Below are 17,901 nucleotides of genomic sequence, written 5' to 3'. Positions count from 1 at the left end.
ATTACATGTCATTTGTTAGACGCTTTTATCCAAAGCGACTTACATACTTACATACATTCAGTACTGTGGACAATTGGAAATTGGTCCGTGCGCAAAGCATTGTGGGGATTTTAAGACCGCGGTGGATACACACGTGCAGCCTCGAAATGTCCCGCAACGAAGGACGCCGGCCTCGGTAGAATTCAAAGCATGCTGGACATTGGAACAGTCCTGCGGCGGGACTCGATGACGTAGCATCCTTGAAATAGTGGCTCTGGAGCATCCTTCCTCAACATTGAGAAACACCCACTATTTGAACCGTGAAGTATTCAGATTCGTAAGTAAAATTGAAATTGAAAATGATCTGTTAGAAGTAAACTGTTGGCAAATCTTATTGATAACAAAACATAATATTTAAAACTTTTTTTGAATTGGCGTAGAAGCATAAATTGACAGTAAAGAAGATACTTAGGCAAAGGTACCTCAGAAATCTTACTTAAGAATAAGCACATTAAGAAATTACCTTACAATATAAGCAGGAATCCATGTCAGGGAGGCTTTGAGTGTGACCGAGGACAGTCGTTGCAGATTTCCTCTGTTTTTGGCTGATTTGGATACGACACCACGTGGTTCCTGGACCCAATAAACCATCTCTGCATGACCTTTTTCAGAGATGTAGACAACATCTGTGAACCTGAATTAGAATATACAATAAAAAATGTATAATAAAGACGAACTCCTGGACAGTTATGGTGCTGAAGTAACAATTCAATTCATGTTTTAAAATGTGCATACTAATACTTTTATATTATTTGTATTGTTTGTTTTTTTACATTCTTACTTTAACTTCTTGTGTGTGTATAGATTGTTTATTCAAATTATTTTATTATTACATTCTTAAATGGTGCAATTGTCACAAAACCCAGGATTAATTCTGATTATTTATCAATGTAATTTCATGAGTTTACATGTTAATTTCTCTATCCACATATGTTATTACAGTACACAGTATTCATTCTACTATACAGTATTTCATTTAGCATTCAGTTTTACCTTGTTCTTTTTATATATATATATATTTTCCTATACATAGACTGCACTATTGTCTGATGCACAATATAGTCTTTTTTTAAAGTATATTATATGTTCATTGTAGAAGGAGCCAGGAAATGAAAATGTTCATTGCCAAAAACCATGCTATAGCTATTGTGCATATGAAAATAAAGCCTTTGAATCTTTCAATCTAATAGTCCTACATACTTTAGCACCTGTTGATCTATCAGTTCAGCCACAGCTAAAGTAGGGTAACTTTAAACACTTTTTACAACAGTTAGAGAGATGGTAAAACTGTAGGATTACAAATACACACAAGATAAATACCTGCACATTTCCACATTAACTTACAGAACAGTTTTGAGTCCATTCAATTCACGTTACCTTAGAAATAGGGCAGGAACATGTTTGTTGGGGAAGAAGCATAATTTGAGTCTTCGTGGATTTATTAGTGGGACATATCGCCGCCACGTGGACGGTGTAAGGTAGTTAGATCGGTTGCTCTGCGTTTGATTGAGTGTGCCTGGCTTCACAATAAAACACAATAACAACACGGTGTAAAGATGGCAGCGATGGCACCAGCGTTACGAGTGTGCAGAGGAATACTAAAAGAACTGCGTGCCAGCATAGGACCGACCTATAATAAGTCTCTGGCTTACAACTATGTCATGGACCAGTTCCGTAAGAATAAGGCGAGTTTCACACCAATTGCGTTTAAGCTAAAGTTAGCAAACTGTCATCCCAAAACAGCATGGCTAACGTGAGCTAACCTGATAACTCTGTAATCACTGTTTTACGTGCTAGTTTTAAATTATATAATGGCGTTTAATAGTGCACAATAGTACGAATAGAGCATATTAAACTGAATATGATTGTGGGGCTTTGTTATTGCCTTTTTAAATCATATTTGACAGTTGACAGTTCACCACAAGGTTACTGTAGGACATGCTAACATTAGCTAGCAGCTAACTAGCATTAGCATAGCTCAGTATGAATACACAGGTGATAAAACTTCCTGATAGTTATTAAGCTTAATAAATGAGTTCCTACGCACCAGAGTGCAGCCTTTTACATAGGATTAATAAGCCATTCATTGTGTCAATTATTGTAGTTTATTTACGTGTTTATACTTTACATTTGAACAGCAATACACTAAATTATATTTCATATAAATCATTAAGTTATATTTTTGGTTATCAAGGATGTTGTGTTAATCCGCGGGGTTAAATAGATCCTTGTTAAAACGCTTTTATCAGTTATTAGCAATGGATTTGTTTAGTCCTTCTTGCATGACCACATTGCAATTACAATAATTAATTGAACTATATATGTATTAATTGTAATTCATATGTAGAAGTAGAACTACTCTCCAATTAACTAATCTGTCCTCATGCTATCTTAGTGTTTGGCCTCCCACTTGGTTTTCTGTTCTCACCCAAAACACAGTCGAGCTGCTATTTCATATTAAATGTTGGTGTGTTTTTTTAGCATATATTGGCTTAAAGCTTGTATTATTAATGCTTGGCAGACCATGTCTCACCAGGCTGGTCGAAAACATGTTCAGTCACTGGAGCAAAATAGCTTGGAGCAACTCTTGCTTGTCACTCTGTATTTGTCCAAGCCCCTAAAACACCCCCAGGCATTTTAATGTGTATGTTAATGTCTATAGGGCCTGTCACCCAATGCTCACTGTCAATGTATGGTTGATGAAGGAAGAAAACGCAGGAGAGCGTGCGATGTATATAGGCGCGTTAGTTTATGTTACATAGTCTGGAGACATGCAAACTCCATGTTGCCCACCAGCTAGACCTTATGGCTTTTTCTACATAACCTTGATTTCATTTTCTCTATAGAGTGGTACAGGCCGAACTAATAACATCCTATAGGCTCACCCATGTCACCTCCGCTAAGCTAAAGGCGGCTAATGTTCGGCGTGATGATGTTAAGTCGTCTCATTTAGACACTTGTTAGAAACCACTGTTTTTATGACACGTACAAGCTTCAAATGTTCACCAGTGGGGGATTGTATGTCTTAAGCTTGTGTAAACAGACCTTATTTGAGGCCTCTTACCAAAAACACATTCAGAAAACCATTGATTCAAGACGGGGAACCGGAGGTGCTAAAATGCCAACTCATTCCCAGGTTTAATGACTCATTCCCACACCACTCTATTGCAAACCTCTGTATGTTTCTATTTATGCTACCATCTTCATTTGATCATAACTAACATTTCCCTTCTCTTCCCCCCCCCCCCCTCCCCCCCCTCCTCCCCCCCCTCCTCCCCCCCCTCCTCCTCTCACAGATAACAGGTGAAAGGTACTGCCGGGCCCAGCAGGAGGCGCACCACGACTCCAACACCTACCTGTGTCTGCTCGGCTCCACCAGGACTCACCTGGCTCTGCACAAAATGTACCACGGGAAGGGCGAATGCAGCCAGGAGTCAGCAGCTGCCATGGTGGGGCTCAGGCTGCCCACACAGCCGGGGGGGAAAGGCTGGGAGAAGTGAGGACAGCGGGAGAAAATCCTTGAGATCTCAGCTTTGGTCGTTTGCAAATCACCACATGAAAAGTAATCTGTAAAGGGATAACTGTTTGGATGGCAGACTGTGCCATCATGGACTGCTTTGAGGCCATTTCACTTATTCCTGTTGTATTGTTCTACCAATTTGAGTAACATTTGAGTATTTGAAGCAACTGTGAAATATGCTATGATTAAAAAATCTGTTTAGTTTTACAAATACTGTACTCTACTTCTTGTTCACGCCTGCTTTTGTCGGTGTTTCAGCAACCGTTCAAACATACTTTTTTTGTATTCATCTGTCACATTAAATAATATAAATATTAGTCACTGTTTCTGAGTTATTTAAAAAAACATGGCCACAGATTATCTAGAATACATTTTGTTGAGTTGTTCTATTTCAATACATTTTCACTTTGGCATTCAAGAATGATTTCATACTTTCTTATAACTAAGCATGTATTGTTGGAGTCAGATTAAATTATTAGGCACATCAAAAGTGAGGTAACCTACCTTAATAAAGACAATCAGAACGAACGGTACAAAACCATTGAACAGAAATAGGTAGCAGCCTTCCTAAAAGTAAGTGGCAGCAGGTTATAATATAAATAGTGTGGAAGGATTAAAAAGTGTGTCTCGCACATAGACTCTAATACTTATTTTGTTATTCCTAAATAAAAGCAAACAGACAAGACATGTTCTAAATAAACAAGCGTAAATGCAAATATAATTAAGTTAGAAAGTACTGAGTTTGTTGGACATACAACCTGCTCACATATTGTTTTTAATCTAAGGTTACTTAAGGTATGTAGTTCTAAGTGAAAATACGGCAGGCTAACTAATCCAATGTTGTCAAAGAAGAATTTTGGAGTGGGAAATGATGAATTCACATGGGCGTGGTGGTTTGATTGTCACAGCAATTTGCACAGTTGTATATAGGATTATTTACAGTTTCTCCCATCAGACTTATCCACTGAAGCATATAAAGCCTTTCTATTGGCTGTCATCTACTCTCTAACTGAAGCTGTTAAATAAATGTAGTGGAGTAAAAAGTGCAATGTTGGCTCCTACAATATAGTGGAGTAAGAGACAAACAGAACCTCAGCTCCTTGCCCTGTGTCGTCCATCACACTTTTTTCATTAAATCTGCCCTTCCTGTTTCTCCTTACTCTCCAGTGGTGACTAACATAGCCTTCAGTGTGAATTTAAATAGACCAACCCTAAAGCAAAGCAACGCACAGTGACACAGGGAGTAAGACACAAACACACACACACACACACACACACACACACACACACACACACACACACACACACACACACACACACACACACTTAGTCCTGGAAGAACAGAAAGTCCAATGCATTCTGACAAACCAACAGCTTCTGTCAACATTTATTCTGCGTAAAAAGCAGGATGTAAATGTGCGTCTCCGCTCCCCGCTGTGTTTTTGGGGAGGGGGGTTCGGAGGAGGTGACTTCCCGTAGATCTGAACATTTTTATGTCAGCATTTATGAGTGTAGGGTATCAAATAATACACAGTACAAAATATGCAGAATAAGTTAGAATACTCTATAATAGACTGATTTTCCTGCAAATAAAAACAGCTAAGTATATATTTTTAATTTAGAGTTACATTTTGAATATTGTGCAAAAGTAGTTGCATTTTTTTAGAATTAAAATTAAAATTATTTACCTCTATTTATAGAATAATAAAGAATAAAACTGTTTATTAAATAAAATAAAAAATAATAATATGCACACATCATAAAAAAATACAGAATATAAAAACATGCAAAATAAAAGGTAGAAAGTAAAAAGTAGTTGCATTTGTTTTATTTAAATTAATATTAAATGATGTGTGGTCGTAAAGTGCAATGCAAAAAAATTGAATACAATTATTAAAATAAATTAAAGAAATTGTAGTTTTTTTTAAATACAATTAAAATGCATTGAGGTAGTCAGGAGTACAATTATTCCCCTTGGAGATCAATAAGGTGTATTATGGTATGTGCATACTGTAGTTTACAGGAGGAGAGCAGAGGGGGCGGGCTCTCCTGTCAGAGAGGGGCTGGTCCTCTTCTGGAGGAGTCAGGCAGCATCTCAGGAACTTCTGCCTGAAATAAAAGCATCTGTTGAGAGCTCGCTGGAGACAATAAGGCGTGCGCACTTTACGCATTTGGACATCTGTATACCATTACCTCGTGTTTATCCAGGGTCTTTAAAGAATTGGATGCTCACATTAAGGAGCAATCGGAGAGTAAACTGTTTGCAGGAAAAGCTGCAAGGACGATACTAAGGGAGGATAAACAAGAAGCCAAAAAAAAAAGGATCGGAGAGGGGAGAGGGGACGACATGTTTGGCATGATGAAGAACTCGCTGTTCGGTAACACCGAGGAGACGGAATACAAACTGCTGAGCAGCGAGATCAAGGTAACGCACATCCGGTCAGATGCAACTTCATATAGCTGGTATCCAGGCCTGGGGAGTAACGGAATAAATGTAACGCGATTACGTTATCAGGATACTAAAAATGTAATTTCCTTACTTCAAAACATGACTATGACAGGTACAATTTCAAAGAAAGGAGGGGATAGCTATCAGGATTATCGTGATGTGATGCATTTCAAAAATAAAAAACGTAATATTACAAACAGGCTTGGGGAGTAACAGATTACAGGTAACATGATTACGTAATCAGGATACCAACAAAAGGTAACTGTATTCCCTTACATAAAAAAATATGTAATCAGATTACTGGTATTTTAAAATAAATAACGATAGGCTACGAACAGGTTGGGGAGAAACGGAGTTAGTTTATCAGGATACCAAATGTGTTTTACTGTGTTCCCCTAACATTATAAAAATGTAATCAGATTACTGGTAGCACACCTTGAAAGACAATTTGTAATAAAAATGCAGGTTCATTTAAAAATAATGGGATTATAATCACGATTACCATGTCACAATACATTGTAAAACAAATATATTACAAACAACCTTGGGAGTAATGGATTACATGTTAAACTTCATCAGGATACAAAAAAGGTAACTGTATTCCCTTACGTCAAATCAATGTAATCAGATTACTGGTTAAATCAATTAAAGTGGGCATTACTAGCATGACAATGCGACAATACGTTTAAAATAAATAATGATATAGTACGAAGAGGCTTGGGGAGTAATGGATTACATGTAACAGGTTTACCTAAATAGGACTACAAAAAGGTCTGTGATTCTTTACAGTTAGGCTAAAAAAGGACGTAATCAGATTACTGTCATGCAAACATTTAACAAAAACTGGGGATTACTATCAGGTTTTCATTGTTACAATACCTTTTACAAAACTATATATATTATAAGGCACATGCTTCAAGTGAAAACATACTGCAGCCAATTTACTCAATTGTAGTCCATTAATTGGAATAGCCTGAATCTGCTTTTGGTTTTCATTTACGTCCATTCCTCTTCTTGTTATTGCAGTAGATGGACACCTGATATATTTTCTTTATATGTATGATATTCTTTTCTCTTAAACTTATTTGCATTACATCTGATATTGAGGTAATCCAAAAGTACTGGAAAGGAATCAGGTTACTTTTATATTGTGATACTCAGATTAGGTTAGCTTTTTTTACAGGTAATTCCTCAAATTACACCTTACACCCTTTTCTCCGCGGCTGATTACACTCAGTAATCCTGTTGTGTTTTGTTTTGTAAAAGGTGCACGGTTTCCTCTTCTGCTTGCGTAAATATTTATAGCGGCACTTAACATGGTTATGTTATGGCAATTGTATTTAAAATTTTCCTGTCAGGGACTTTGCGGCGTTTCTCCTGCTGCTGTCACAACCTCTGGAACAGGAAGTGACAGCCGGGCAGCTAATTGCCTCTGACCTATAAAGATGCCTGCTGAGCCGCACAGTGGGGGGGCAAAGGGGCAAAGCAGCCAGAGGTCCAATCAGCAATACAGATGGTGATGTCCTGGGTAACCTTAAAATAAAAAACACACACACACACACACTTCAGCAGAGATGGAAGGAGCACTCAGGTATTTGACGTTTGGCGCAGCTTTCAAGACAAGGCAATTCAAAGTGCTTTACAAAAAGTAAACATTAAAAGCATGAACAGAAACACATTATAACATGACATCCAAAGCCAGGAGCCACATCCTTTCCTCAAGTTAAAGTAGAATTACTACGGTCTAAAAATACTCCATTACAAGTAAAAGTCCTGCATTCAGTAGAAGGAAATACGTTTTATCAGCAGTTAAAGTACTTGTTATAAATAATGTCTCCTTTTACAGTATCTTTTCAGTATTGAATGTTATGTTATCCAGTTTTATTACTAACAAGTAAGTATCTAAGTGTATTTTTGTAGCATCCAAGTTTAGTTTACTTTTCAAATACTGGGTGGATGAGAAGTAGAGTACTGCATCATAACATATAAGCATGTATCATGTTTTAATATTTATAAATAAGTAACTATGAGTGTTAAATAAATGTAGGGTAACAAGTACAATATTTGCCTCTGAAATCTAGTGGAGTAGAAGTATATATTAACATAAATTGAAAACACTCAGGTAAGTTACAGGTTATTTAAGTCCAGTACTTGAGTAAATGTACTTTCCACCACTGTACCTTACGTGTGACAAGTAGTTTTTTTGTCAGCGTGACACTGTAGATGTTTGTGGTAAACCTCTGAGCTCAGATTTATGGAGTTAGAGTGTACACTGATACACTGACACTGACAGGCTGGGGAAGTGACGTTGTAAATGTAACAGGATGACGTTATCAGGATGAAAAGATAACTGTGTTCCCTCATTAGTAATTGAGTGTGTCAGTGATGACATTCCTTTGTAGGCCAACCTGGCAGTTAGCATCGCAAGGAGGACTCCCTCAACAGAAAGCCAATGGGGGTTTTCCATTGGATTGTGGAATATTGCAGAAAGTGGCAAACACACGTTTATGATATTTACACGTTTTGTTCAGCAGGATAATCTCCACATATAAACACCACTTTTATAATAGATTAAGTGATATATAAATTGGCAGAAGTCCACAGCTAATGTTGGGCTATCAAGGAACTACAGCACGGTCACATGACTTCACGCCACCACCGCTAAGCTAAAGGCGGCTAATGTTCGGCGTGATGACGTTTAGTCCTCTCATTGAGCCACCTGTTAGCAACCAGTGTTTTTAAGACACATCAAATCTTCAGACATTCAGCAGTGGGGTATTTACTGATGTATTTTATGTCGCAGAACAAAACATGACAACCTCTTCAGCTTGTGTTAACCACAGACTTTATTTCAAGCTTCTAACTCCAAAAAAACCATCACTTCCAGATGAGGACATGATAAAATGCTGAGTCATTTGCGGATTATAGGACTCATTCCTGCATCACTCTCTTGTACCGTAAATATTTTTAAGGAGGAGTTTGTACTTTCCTTGTCAACACCCCCACTGCCACCCCTTGTTATGTACATTTTCCCATTTTGAATGTATGCACACGGCGGATGGATTCCAGTGAGCTCAGTGATGTGTGTTGTTTACCGAGGCGATGCCCTACAGGCATTTTCGAGGTTCTTCTCTCGTGCCCTGTTGACCCACAATGCACTACTGTAAATGTGCACATAGCCATGAAATGTCAAGGTTTGCATGTTCTATTGTTGGGTTTTTTAAATCAGCTTTTGTGTGTGTAACCCTGAAGAGCAGCTTACAAAGACACACAGACTGAGAGGCCTTTCTGCCAAACTGACCAGACAGGCAGGGAATCAAATGACCCAAAGTGACACGATTACCCACAAACACACACACACAAACACACACACACACACACACCCACACACACACACACACACACACACACACACACACACACACACACACACACACACACACACACACACACACACACACACACACACACACACACACACACACTGGGAAAGCAGATCTGTTCTGACACTGCATACTAACATCTTTTGTCAGAAGCCAGAAGTATTCGTAAATAACTGATGATTTCAGGTGATCACATTTTAAAAGGGGACAAAGGAGATCCTAATTAGTGATCATTTCTGTTACTGATCCAAATGCAGCACGATGTCAAAGTTCACCACGGGACACACACTTCGTCCAAGTGTTTATTAAAAGCAGGCTTGTTGAGTAACATGTAACAGGATAACGTAATAAGAATAAAAACAAAAGGTTACCTTACCGTTTCATAAAAAATACCTAATCAGATTACTGTTACACTTCTAAAAATGGGGGATGACAATGTTAATAAAACATTAAAAAAGTTTAAGGTCACACACTCAAGTAAAAACATCTTAATAATTATTTTCTTTTGTATTTATTATTTGTATTGCATTTGATATTGAGGTAATCTAACGGAAAGTAACCAGGTTACATTACTTTACTTCATTTAGTAACATAAGGACAATTACTTAAAGAAGACATATTATGCTAATTTTCAGATCTCATATTAGTATTTATGTCTCTATGACATGTTTCCATTCTTTAATGTTAAAAAAAGCTCTTTATTTTTCTCATATACTGCCTGTGCTGCAGCACCTCTTTTCACCCTCTGTCTGAAACCAGAGCCCAGTCTGCTCTGATTGGTCAAAGTCTCAGAGATGTCCCACCCCTTAGCCTATCACGTACAATGTTTCAGAGTGCCAGCCAATAGACGCGCAGGTTTTGCATAGTGATGTCACTATGTTATGGAAGTAAACAAGGGAGTCAAATGGAGGCGTTTCAGGCAGCAGGGAACACAGGGATTTTAGACCCCATTTACACGGGAACGTTTGCGTTTACGCACCGTATGCATTTTCAAAAAAGTCTTCCGTTCACACGCATTCGGCTCAATTAACGTGTCCGTTCACACGAGACCGCTGGAAACGCTGTAGTACATATGCCGGGCCTGTAAGTGGCGCTGCTGCCGCCACAAAATACACCAAAAGCAGCGAAGAAGACCCCGGAGCATGGTTGCCATGGTTGCCCTTCTGTTTATTCTCCGCGGTGGACGGCGTGTGCTCCTGCTGTAATTCTCTCCGGTAGTCTACCAGCAGATGAAAAACACCCACCTCTCCGCCTCTTCCAAGGGACGAGGGAACCGTGCGGCAGAGTTTCAGTTAACATTTTTTTCCGCCGGTCAACATGTCCGTTAAAGTTTAAATCTTCCGGACAAAATTACAAAAGTGCCGGTCAGAGGTCTTCTTTGTTATTTATCGAGCTTTAAAACAAATTGATAACGACTCTATATAATAATATAAGAATAATAAACGGAGCCCCTCTTTTCCTCCCCCTCTTCTGACAGCCCAGCAGCTGATCTCTGAGCAGGAGACGTGGGGAGAGGGAGACGGGGCTATCTCATCGTTATCAGGAAATGATCGTATAGAGGCGTACACACGGAGCCGTTTGCCCCCCCAGAGCGCTCCGTTTGCAGATCTATCCACCTTGGGACCCGTTATTGTTTGCGGGGTCCGTTTCTATCGTTTTGTTACGGCCTCGTGTGAATGAAAGGGCTATACGCAGGAGAAACTATGCGGATACAACCCGTATCGTCCTCGTGTAAACGGGGTCTTAGTCTTTGCAGACCATTAACATGCACAGAAACCTTTATAACACACTACAGGAAAGGGGAAAACCCCTACAAAGCGTAGTGGGCCCCTTTAAGAAAGGATCCGTGTCCTCCTTCCACCTCTGTTTTTTTTTTTACAGGTGCCTGGTAATCGTAACAGAATACATTTAACCCTCCCAACCCTGATTAAACAGAGAGGTCAAATGTCTTTAAATCTCTGGATCTGACTGCCTTCCTTGAACAGCCGGTATTGAAATCAGAGCCGGTCACATGATCTGTGCAGCACTCTCCTGACTGTGACACCTAACACTCTTAATTAAAACGGATACAGAGGAGTTGGCATGTCAAACAGCAGAATAACAGCAGCTAGAAGTTTGCTAATGAATGCAGAGAATTCTTTTAACAGCTCATGAAATGGCTGTAACAAGTCGCAGTGTTGATCAGTCCCCTGTGTGCTCTCCTCAGGCACGGTGTTATTATCGTCGTATAAGATGGCATAAGGTGACAGCTAAACACACACAGGCACGACACAATAATTGCAAGGCTTAACTAAAGTCAGGCTGTGCTTTGTCCTTATGTCAGTGTCACCCATATATAATGTTAATAGTGAGCCCCACTGACAAGAGGTACAGAGTGCAAAGCTTGTAATTACTAAGCAGGAGCCCGTGTACCTGTCACAAGTTAGAGCTTAATGATAACTCTGTGTTATCTTGTATTCTCTGAGTCTCTATCTTCTGTAACATGACCTCTGTTTACCACTGTGATGGGTTTCGAATAGGATAAGTTAGATAAAAGTTGTTAGAGATACAAATAGAGTGGTGCAGAGAGGACGTGTTTTGTCTGACTCAGAAGTTAGCATTGCAAAACTTAGTAGGCTTTGATCTTTCCATTGGGTGTTAGAATATTGCAGAAAATAAGTCCTGTAGCAGACACACGTTTATGAAATGTACTTGTTTTGTTCAGCAGGATAATCTCCACATATTAACACTACAATTATGATTTTCAAAAAGTAAATGCAACCCCCAAAAGACTATAAAGGAACTACATCACGGTCACATGAATTCACTCAACACTGCTAAGCTAAAGGCGGCTAATGTTTGTTTAGCATGATGACATTTAGTCGTCTCATTTAGCCTCTTGTTAGCAACCACCATTTTTAGCTTCATCAGCTTGTGTTGACCAGAGACCTTATTTCAGACATCCAACTAAAAACACATTCAAAAAAACATTGACTTTGAGACGAGAGAACCAGAAGTGCTAAAATGCTAACTCATTCCAGCACTCTGCATTTAAACACCCTGTATGAAAAATAGAGCATTATTCAGAGATTCAAGGATTCAAAGGTCATCTTTCTGTCATCCTGCAGCACAGGGTTGACTTATGAAATACAGTCGTAGCCCACGTATGCTACACAAGAAAAACAGGAAAAATAAAAGCAACTCCACTGAATTCTCTTATCTCAAAACATCAGGGAAACATTTGTCCATCAACCTTGACATTTGAGCACCAACGAATATGGATGAAAACAGAGAGTCCGCCTCTTCTCGTCCCACCACTTTTCCTCCGGTCATAAACAAGACAAAGACAAAATCATTTGCATGATATTTTTAGGTTTCTGTTTTCCCTCAGGGATGAGAAAACACGCTTAGGAAGCCCACGTGAGAACCACAATATGCAGAAGGAATTATGCCTGGAGTGTATTTGCATTATTGTCTTCTTTGCAGCTACAATTTCAAAGATATACAAAACCACATCCTCTGCAAAAAACAAACCGTATATTTAACAGCTGCCTCTTACATACAGTAAACACTGTTAGGAAAACCATATCACAATGTCATGCACAGAGCTGAATCACATTCATGGAACGAGCAGCTGTATGTGAAACCTGCAGCGGACAGATTCCTTCAAAACATATTAAAGTTATTGCTCAGCTGCATTAGAGTCGACTGACCGTGCTCCACATTAGCCCCACTTAATCATACTTAATGCAAAACTGTTGCATCATTTTAATGCAGCGAGTCTGTGTGTGTGTTTCTGTGTGTGTGTGTTTTCCTGCGCGCTGTTATGTAAGACATCTCTTGCCCATTATTCTCTGTAGGCTGACTGAACCCTGCCGAGCAGAAGAAACCAAATCAAATCAGTGTAAATACGTTTCATCTGCATCTCATTATTTTGGCTGCCCACATCGGTTTCACACACCCACACATGTGTGCAGTCAAACGCGCAAAAACACACAACCCCTCCGAGTGTTAACCCCCGCAAGTTCAAGGCTTTCAGATTGTCAACATCAGTGTGTCAGGGGTGAATCATTTCTGAGCTATAGCCTTCCCTGGTAAAGAGAACAACTCCGTTTTTGTGTGGGTGTGTGTGTGTGTGTGTGTGTGTGTGTGTGTGTGTGTGTGTGTGTGTGTGTGTGTGTGTGTGTGTGTGTGTGTGCCTCAAAGCGACGTGTGCATGCCTTAATGTTTCAGCTGTGTTCGGCCTGCTGATGGTAAATCCACCCCCTGATTTTTCTGTTCCTTTCCAAGGATGGAGTTAGCTTCGAGGTGCGGCGGTACGATGGCGCCAAATACGCCGTGGTGTCCTCTGAAGGGCGGACCTTCGACCAGGTGACGGGCGAGCTGGTGAGGAAGCTGCTCATGTACATCGGAGGGAGCAACGAACAAGGTGAAATCAGATATTAAACTCTGCTCAGATATGTTAATTCTCATCGACATCCATGTTATCTTTCCTGGTCTTCTTTCAAGCTGACAAGTGTTACACACATAAGAGATGCATGAAACAAAAGTACCAATTCATGTAATGGCAAAGAAGGATCTTATGATGTAATGAAGGCCAGAGATACTAACAATTGAGTCAATAAAAAACAAAATAATGACATTTTTTATATATATTTTTGTATAATTGTATATATTTATTTTATTTCTAATATTGTATCTTTTTTGTCTTTTAGGTTATTTATTTAATTTGTTCTAATTAAAGGTAGGGTAGGTAAGTTTGAGAAACCGGCTCGAGATACACTTTTTGTTATATTCCATGGAATGCTCTTAACATCCCGATAGCAATGAATATCTTAAGTGCTTTGACAATAAATACATTAAAAAATATCATCTGTGGAAGCCGTAGTACTGTAAAAAGCACGACCAATCATCTGAGCCGGCCCGGCTAAAATAACTGGATGGCCTACCTGCCTGTCAGCCTTCCATCTGTGCACAAACTTATCTCGTGCCCTCATTGGTCATGTGTGCGTTCGTGTGTGTTGGAGGAGGGGCTCTGTAAGGAAGTGGCAGATTTTCTCCGGTTGTGTATTTTCAAATTCTAGCGATCTCCAGCCGGTTTCTCCAAAATTACCTACCCTACCTTTAATTAAGTTTCTAGAGGAAATTGGGTCTCTCCAGATTTGCTCCTTTTTAAAATTGAAATAAATTCAGATTTCTTTTTAAAGATATTTATGTAAAGGATAAGTAAAATATCTAATAAAATACGAAATACAATAAAAAACGATATTTCTATTAACATCTGAAGTTAAAGTAAGAAGGTGTACCTTGCATTACATTATATAAAATGTATATTACAATTTGTACAGTGGTGTGTTAGTATCTATAAGATATTTGTTATAGTTACAGTATACAACTTTTGAAGCCCCGGCAGAAGCGTCAGCCAATCGAATCATATGCTAGTACAAGCTCTAGCCGATCAAACCGCTGCTTGTGTGTCAGGGGCGGGAGTTTCATGTGATTGGTTGTTGGTCGAGTTTCAGACACGCCCGCCGGCAAGCTTCAATGCACGCCGCTGTGTGGACGGGCCGTAGGTCAACAGACATATAAACCGACTGAAAGCGCATTCAGAAAACTAGGCCGAGGTCTTATAAAAACACAGACCCCGACCTTTACATGTGGTTATTTCTCTTTAAGGAGGATAGCTGTGTTCTCTCCTCTACGTTCCCTACGTTTTTAAACTCCCTCTCTGTCTCATCCTCTCAGCTGTTGCCATGGGTACAGCGGCTCCCATCATCATCACAGTTTACCCGAGAAATGACGGTGTCCTGTCTCGCCGTTTGGTGGTCGCCATCAGAATCCCCACCAGCTACCAGCAGGAGCCGCCGACCCCCAGCGACACCACCATCACAGTGGAGGACCGGCCCGGCATGACCGTCTACGCTCTGTAAGTCTCAGGTTAAAGGTCACCTATTATGCAAAATCCACTTTGTCACGTCTTTTCTACATCAACATGTGTCCCCTCTTCTTCATGTCTCTTCTACATCAACATGTGTCCCCTCTTCTTCATGTCTCTTCTACATCAACATGTGTCCCCTCTGTGTAAAGAGACTCTGAAAGTTTCAGGAACAAAGATTCTCTCTCTTTTTGTCCTGATCCATTTATATAAAAACCTGAAAATGAAAATGAGCTGATCAGATTTTGGCCACTTTATGATGTCATAACGATGTTTTGTCTTGTGTAACCATTAGCCAATCACCAACCAAGGTAACCCCCCCCCCCCCCCCCCCCCCACCCTATCACCTGAATCTCCTCCTAGAGCACCATTGTGTTCTTTTTAACCAAATATCTCTCAGAGGGGCGTGGGGAGGGGCTCCTTATTTTCATCTAAAGTAACAGACAGAGAATCAGCAGAGACATGTTCTGTATATATCTGAGAGCTATAATATATTGATGAAAAACAGTATAATAGGGGACCTTTAAATATATACAAGGTATAGAGACATTTTCTTGTTAAAGGTGAGTTTGAGAAACCGGCTCGAGATACACTTTTTGTTATATTCCATGGAATGCTCTTAACATCCCGATAGCAATGAATATCTTAAGTGCTTTGACAAAAAATCCATAAATAAATGTTATCTGTGGAAGCCGTAGTACTGTAAAAAGCACGACCAATCATCTGAGCCGGCCCGGCTAAAATAACTGGATGGCCTACCTGCCTGTCAGCTTTCCATCTGTGCACAAACTTATCTCGTGCCCTCATTGGTCATGTGCGCGTTCGTGTGTGTTGGAGGAGGGGCTCTGTAAGGAAGTGGCAGATTTCTTCCGGCTGTGTATTTTAAAATTCTTGCGCACTCGAGCTGGTTTCTCCAAAATTACCTACCCCACCTTTAAGTGTAAAAGGTCAAATAATATCCCCACCTTGAGGCAAACTCTGTAGTCCATAGAAGATACAAAGACTACAATTCCCGCGGTGCCAACCTGTTAAAAGTCACAGATACGGGCAAGTTGTGTAGAAGACGCAGACGAGATAAAGTTCTCAACAGTTATCTCAAGTGGCTTACAGGAAAAAGAACAGGGTGTCAAGTAGGTCCTAAGGAAAGTTGGGCTCCTTTGTTTACTTATCTAACATAGTGACATCACTAAGTGACACTCACGCTTCTATTGGCTAGCGCTCCAACACATTGTACGTGATAGGCTAAGGGGCAGGACATCTCTAAGCAGGTTGACCAATCACAGCAGAGCCGGCCAGCTAACCAATCAGAGCAGACTGGGCTCTGGTTTCAGACAGAGGGTGAAAAGAGGTGCTGCAGCACATTAAAGCATGGAGACAAGTCACAGGAGAGACACTACATATTGATATGCACCCTGAAGATGATAATAGGACCCCTTTAACGAGTGGCATGAATACAGTACCTCTGATTCTGAAACAGACACTGTAATCCTCCACCTTTTTAAGATTTCTATTTCCATTTCAGCCGGCAGTTTGGAGGCTTCGCGGCGGAGAGTGAGTACCGAGCGGAGGCCTTGCGTCTGACTCGTACTCTGGGTGAGACGGCTCCCTTCCAGCGTAAGCAGTATTTCTGCTGCAGCTACGACCCGCCGCTGAAGCCTTACGGACGCCGAAACGAGGTGTGGTTTCTACAGGAGGAGCCGTAGGAGACAATCAATCCAATCCGAGTCAAATCTGATGCCGAGTCCTTGATCTAACCTCCATTACACTTTCACTGCCGACACTCCTGTAGCTCTAACAGTATTTGATTGGTAAGAGCACTTGACAAACCATAACCCAAATGGACAGATAGAGAGTATAGGCTTCTGTTGAGCAGAAATGTATCTTAGCGAGTAATTTAATCTGCATTTCAATACAACCAAATGGAGTTTTTCGGTCCTAGAATAACACGTAAATCCATATAGTCCCTGTAATGCTCTCATCTCGCTACATAACTCACAGTAGGGCTTTGCACATCTTTCATTTGGTTTAGAATGTTGAACGTCTACAGAGAATATATATATAATGATAGAATATTAAATGGGAGTAAAAAACACACTTCCTTTTCCTGAGTAAGGATTGGGAAAGAAATAGGATTTGAGCCATAAAGTAGATCTAGTCTTTATGAATTGAGTGGAAATCAGCTAGCTAGCTATATGTTGTTATAAACTCTGTGATCAGATGTGAATCCAGGAAGCATTTATGTGTTGTGAATATTTTGTGTTTAGTGCATGACAATGCCATCTTTATTTATTGTGTAAAGCGATACATCTGTACCGTGTGATTTACCTGTGAAAAGTCAATATAATGTTCAGGTTGGATAGTGTTTCATAATATAATAAATATATTATTCAGTACGTATAATTCTAGTTGTATTTATTTCTTTAATCTGTAAAACATTGTATTGAAAACACACGTCTAGTTTCACATAACTTTTGAACCTGCCTGAAACGCCTCTATTGGACTTTTTTGTTTACTTAGTGACATCACTGTGTTTCACTCACGCTTCTATTGGCTAGCGCTCCAACACATTGTACGTGATAGGCTAAGGGGCGGGACA

At 39.9% G+C, this 17,901-nt stretch overlaps 2 protein-coding genes across 2 annotated transcripts; both read left to right on the top strand.

Annotated features, from left to right (window-relative positions):
- Positions 1 to 1,535: 1,535 nt before the first annotated feature.
- On the top strand, positions 1,536 to 3,766 carry fmc1 (formation of mitochondrial complex V assembly factor 1 homolog). The gene is made up of 2 exons (XM_034142301.1): positions 1,536 to 1,724; positions 3,336 to 3,766. Exons 1-2 carry the CDS (start codon positions 1,596 to 1,598, stop codon positions 3,537 to 3,539), a joined length of 333 nt encoding a protein of 110 aa, XP_033998192.1. The 5' UTR covers positions 1,536 to 1,595; the 3' UTR covers positions 3,540 to 3,766.
- A 1,878-nt stretch (positions 3,767 to 5,644) lies between these two features.
- LOC117493125 (heme-binding protein 1-like) lies at positions 5,645 to 17,693 on the top strand. The gene is made up of 4 exons (XM_034143549.1): positions 5,645 to 5,984; positions 13,661 to 13,799; positions 15,116 to 15,296; positions 16,828 to 17,693. The coding sequence occupies exons 1-4, from the start codon at positions 5,907 to 5,909 to the stop codon at positions 17,006 to 17,008; spliced, it is 579 nt and encodes a 192-aa protein (XP_033999440.1). The 5' UTR covers positions 5,645 to 5,906; the 3' UTR covers positions 17,009 to 17,693.
- The last annotated feature ends 208 nt before the right edge of the window (positions 17,694 to 17,901 follow it).

This window comes from Trematomus bernacchii, unplaced genomic scaffold (genome assembly GCF_902827165.1).
Source record: "Trematomus bernacchii unplaced genomic scaffold, fTreBer1.1, whole genome shotgun sequence".
Classification (NCBI taxonomy): Eukaryota; Metazoa; Chordata; class Actinopteri; order Perciformes; family Nototheniidae; genus Trematomus; species Trematomus bernacchii.
This window is presented reverse-complemented; position numbering and strand designations above follow the sequence as displayed.

Excerpts from the sequence above, each read along its gene's own strand:
- fmc1 (XM_034142301.1), top strand. The coding sequence starts at position 1,596 with ATGGCAGCGATGGCACCAGCGTTACGAGTGTGCAGAGGAATACTAAAA. Across the intron at positions 1,725-3,335 it reads ACCAGTTCCGTAAGAATAAG|ATAACAGGTGAAAGGTACTG; the intron begins GCGAGTTTCACA and ends CTCCTCTCACAG.
- LOC117493125 (XM_034143549.1), top strand. The coding sequence starts at position 5,907 with ATGTTTGGCATGATGAAGAACTCGCTGTTCGGTAACACCGAGGAGACG. Across the intron at positions 13,800-15,115 it reads CGGAGGGAGCAACGAACAAG|CTGTTGCCATGGGTACAGCG; the intron begins GTGAAATCAGAT and ends TCATCCTCTCAG. Across the intron at positions 15,297-16,827 it reads GGCATGACCGTCTACGCTCT|CCGGCAGTTTGGAGGCTTCG; the intron begins GTAAGTCTCAGG and ends TTTCCATTTCAG.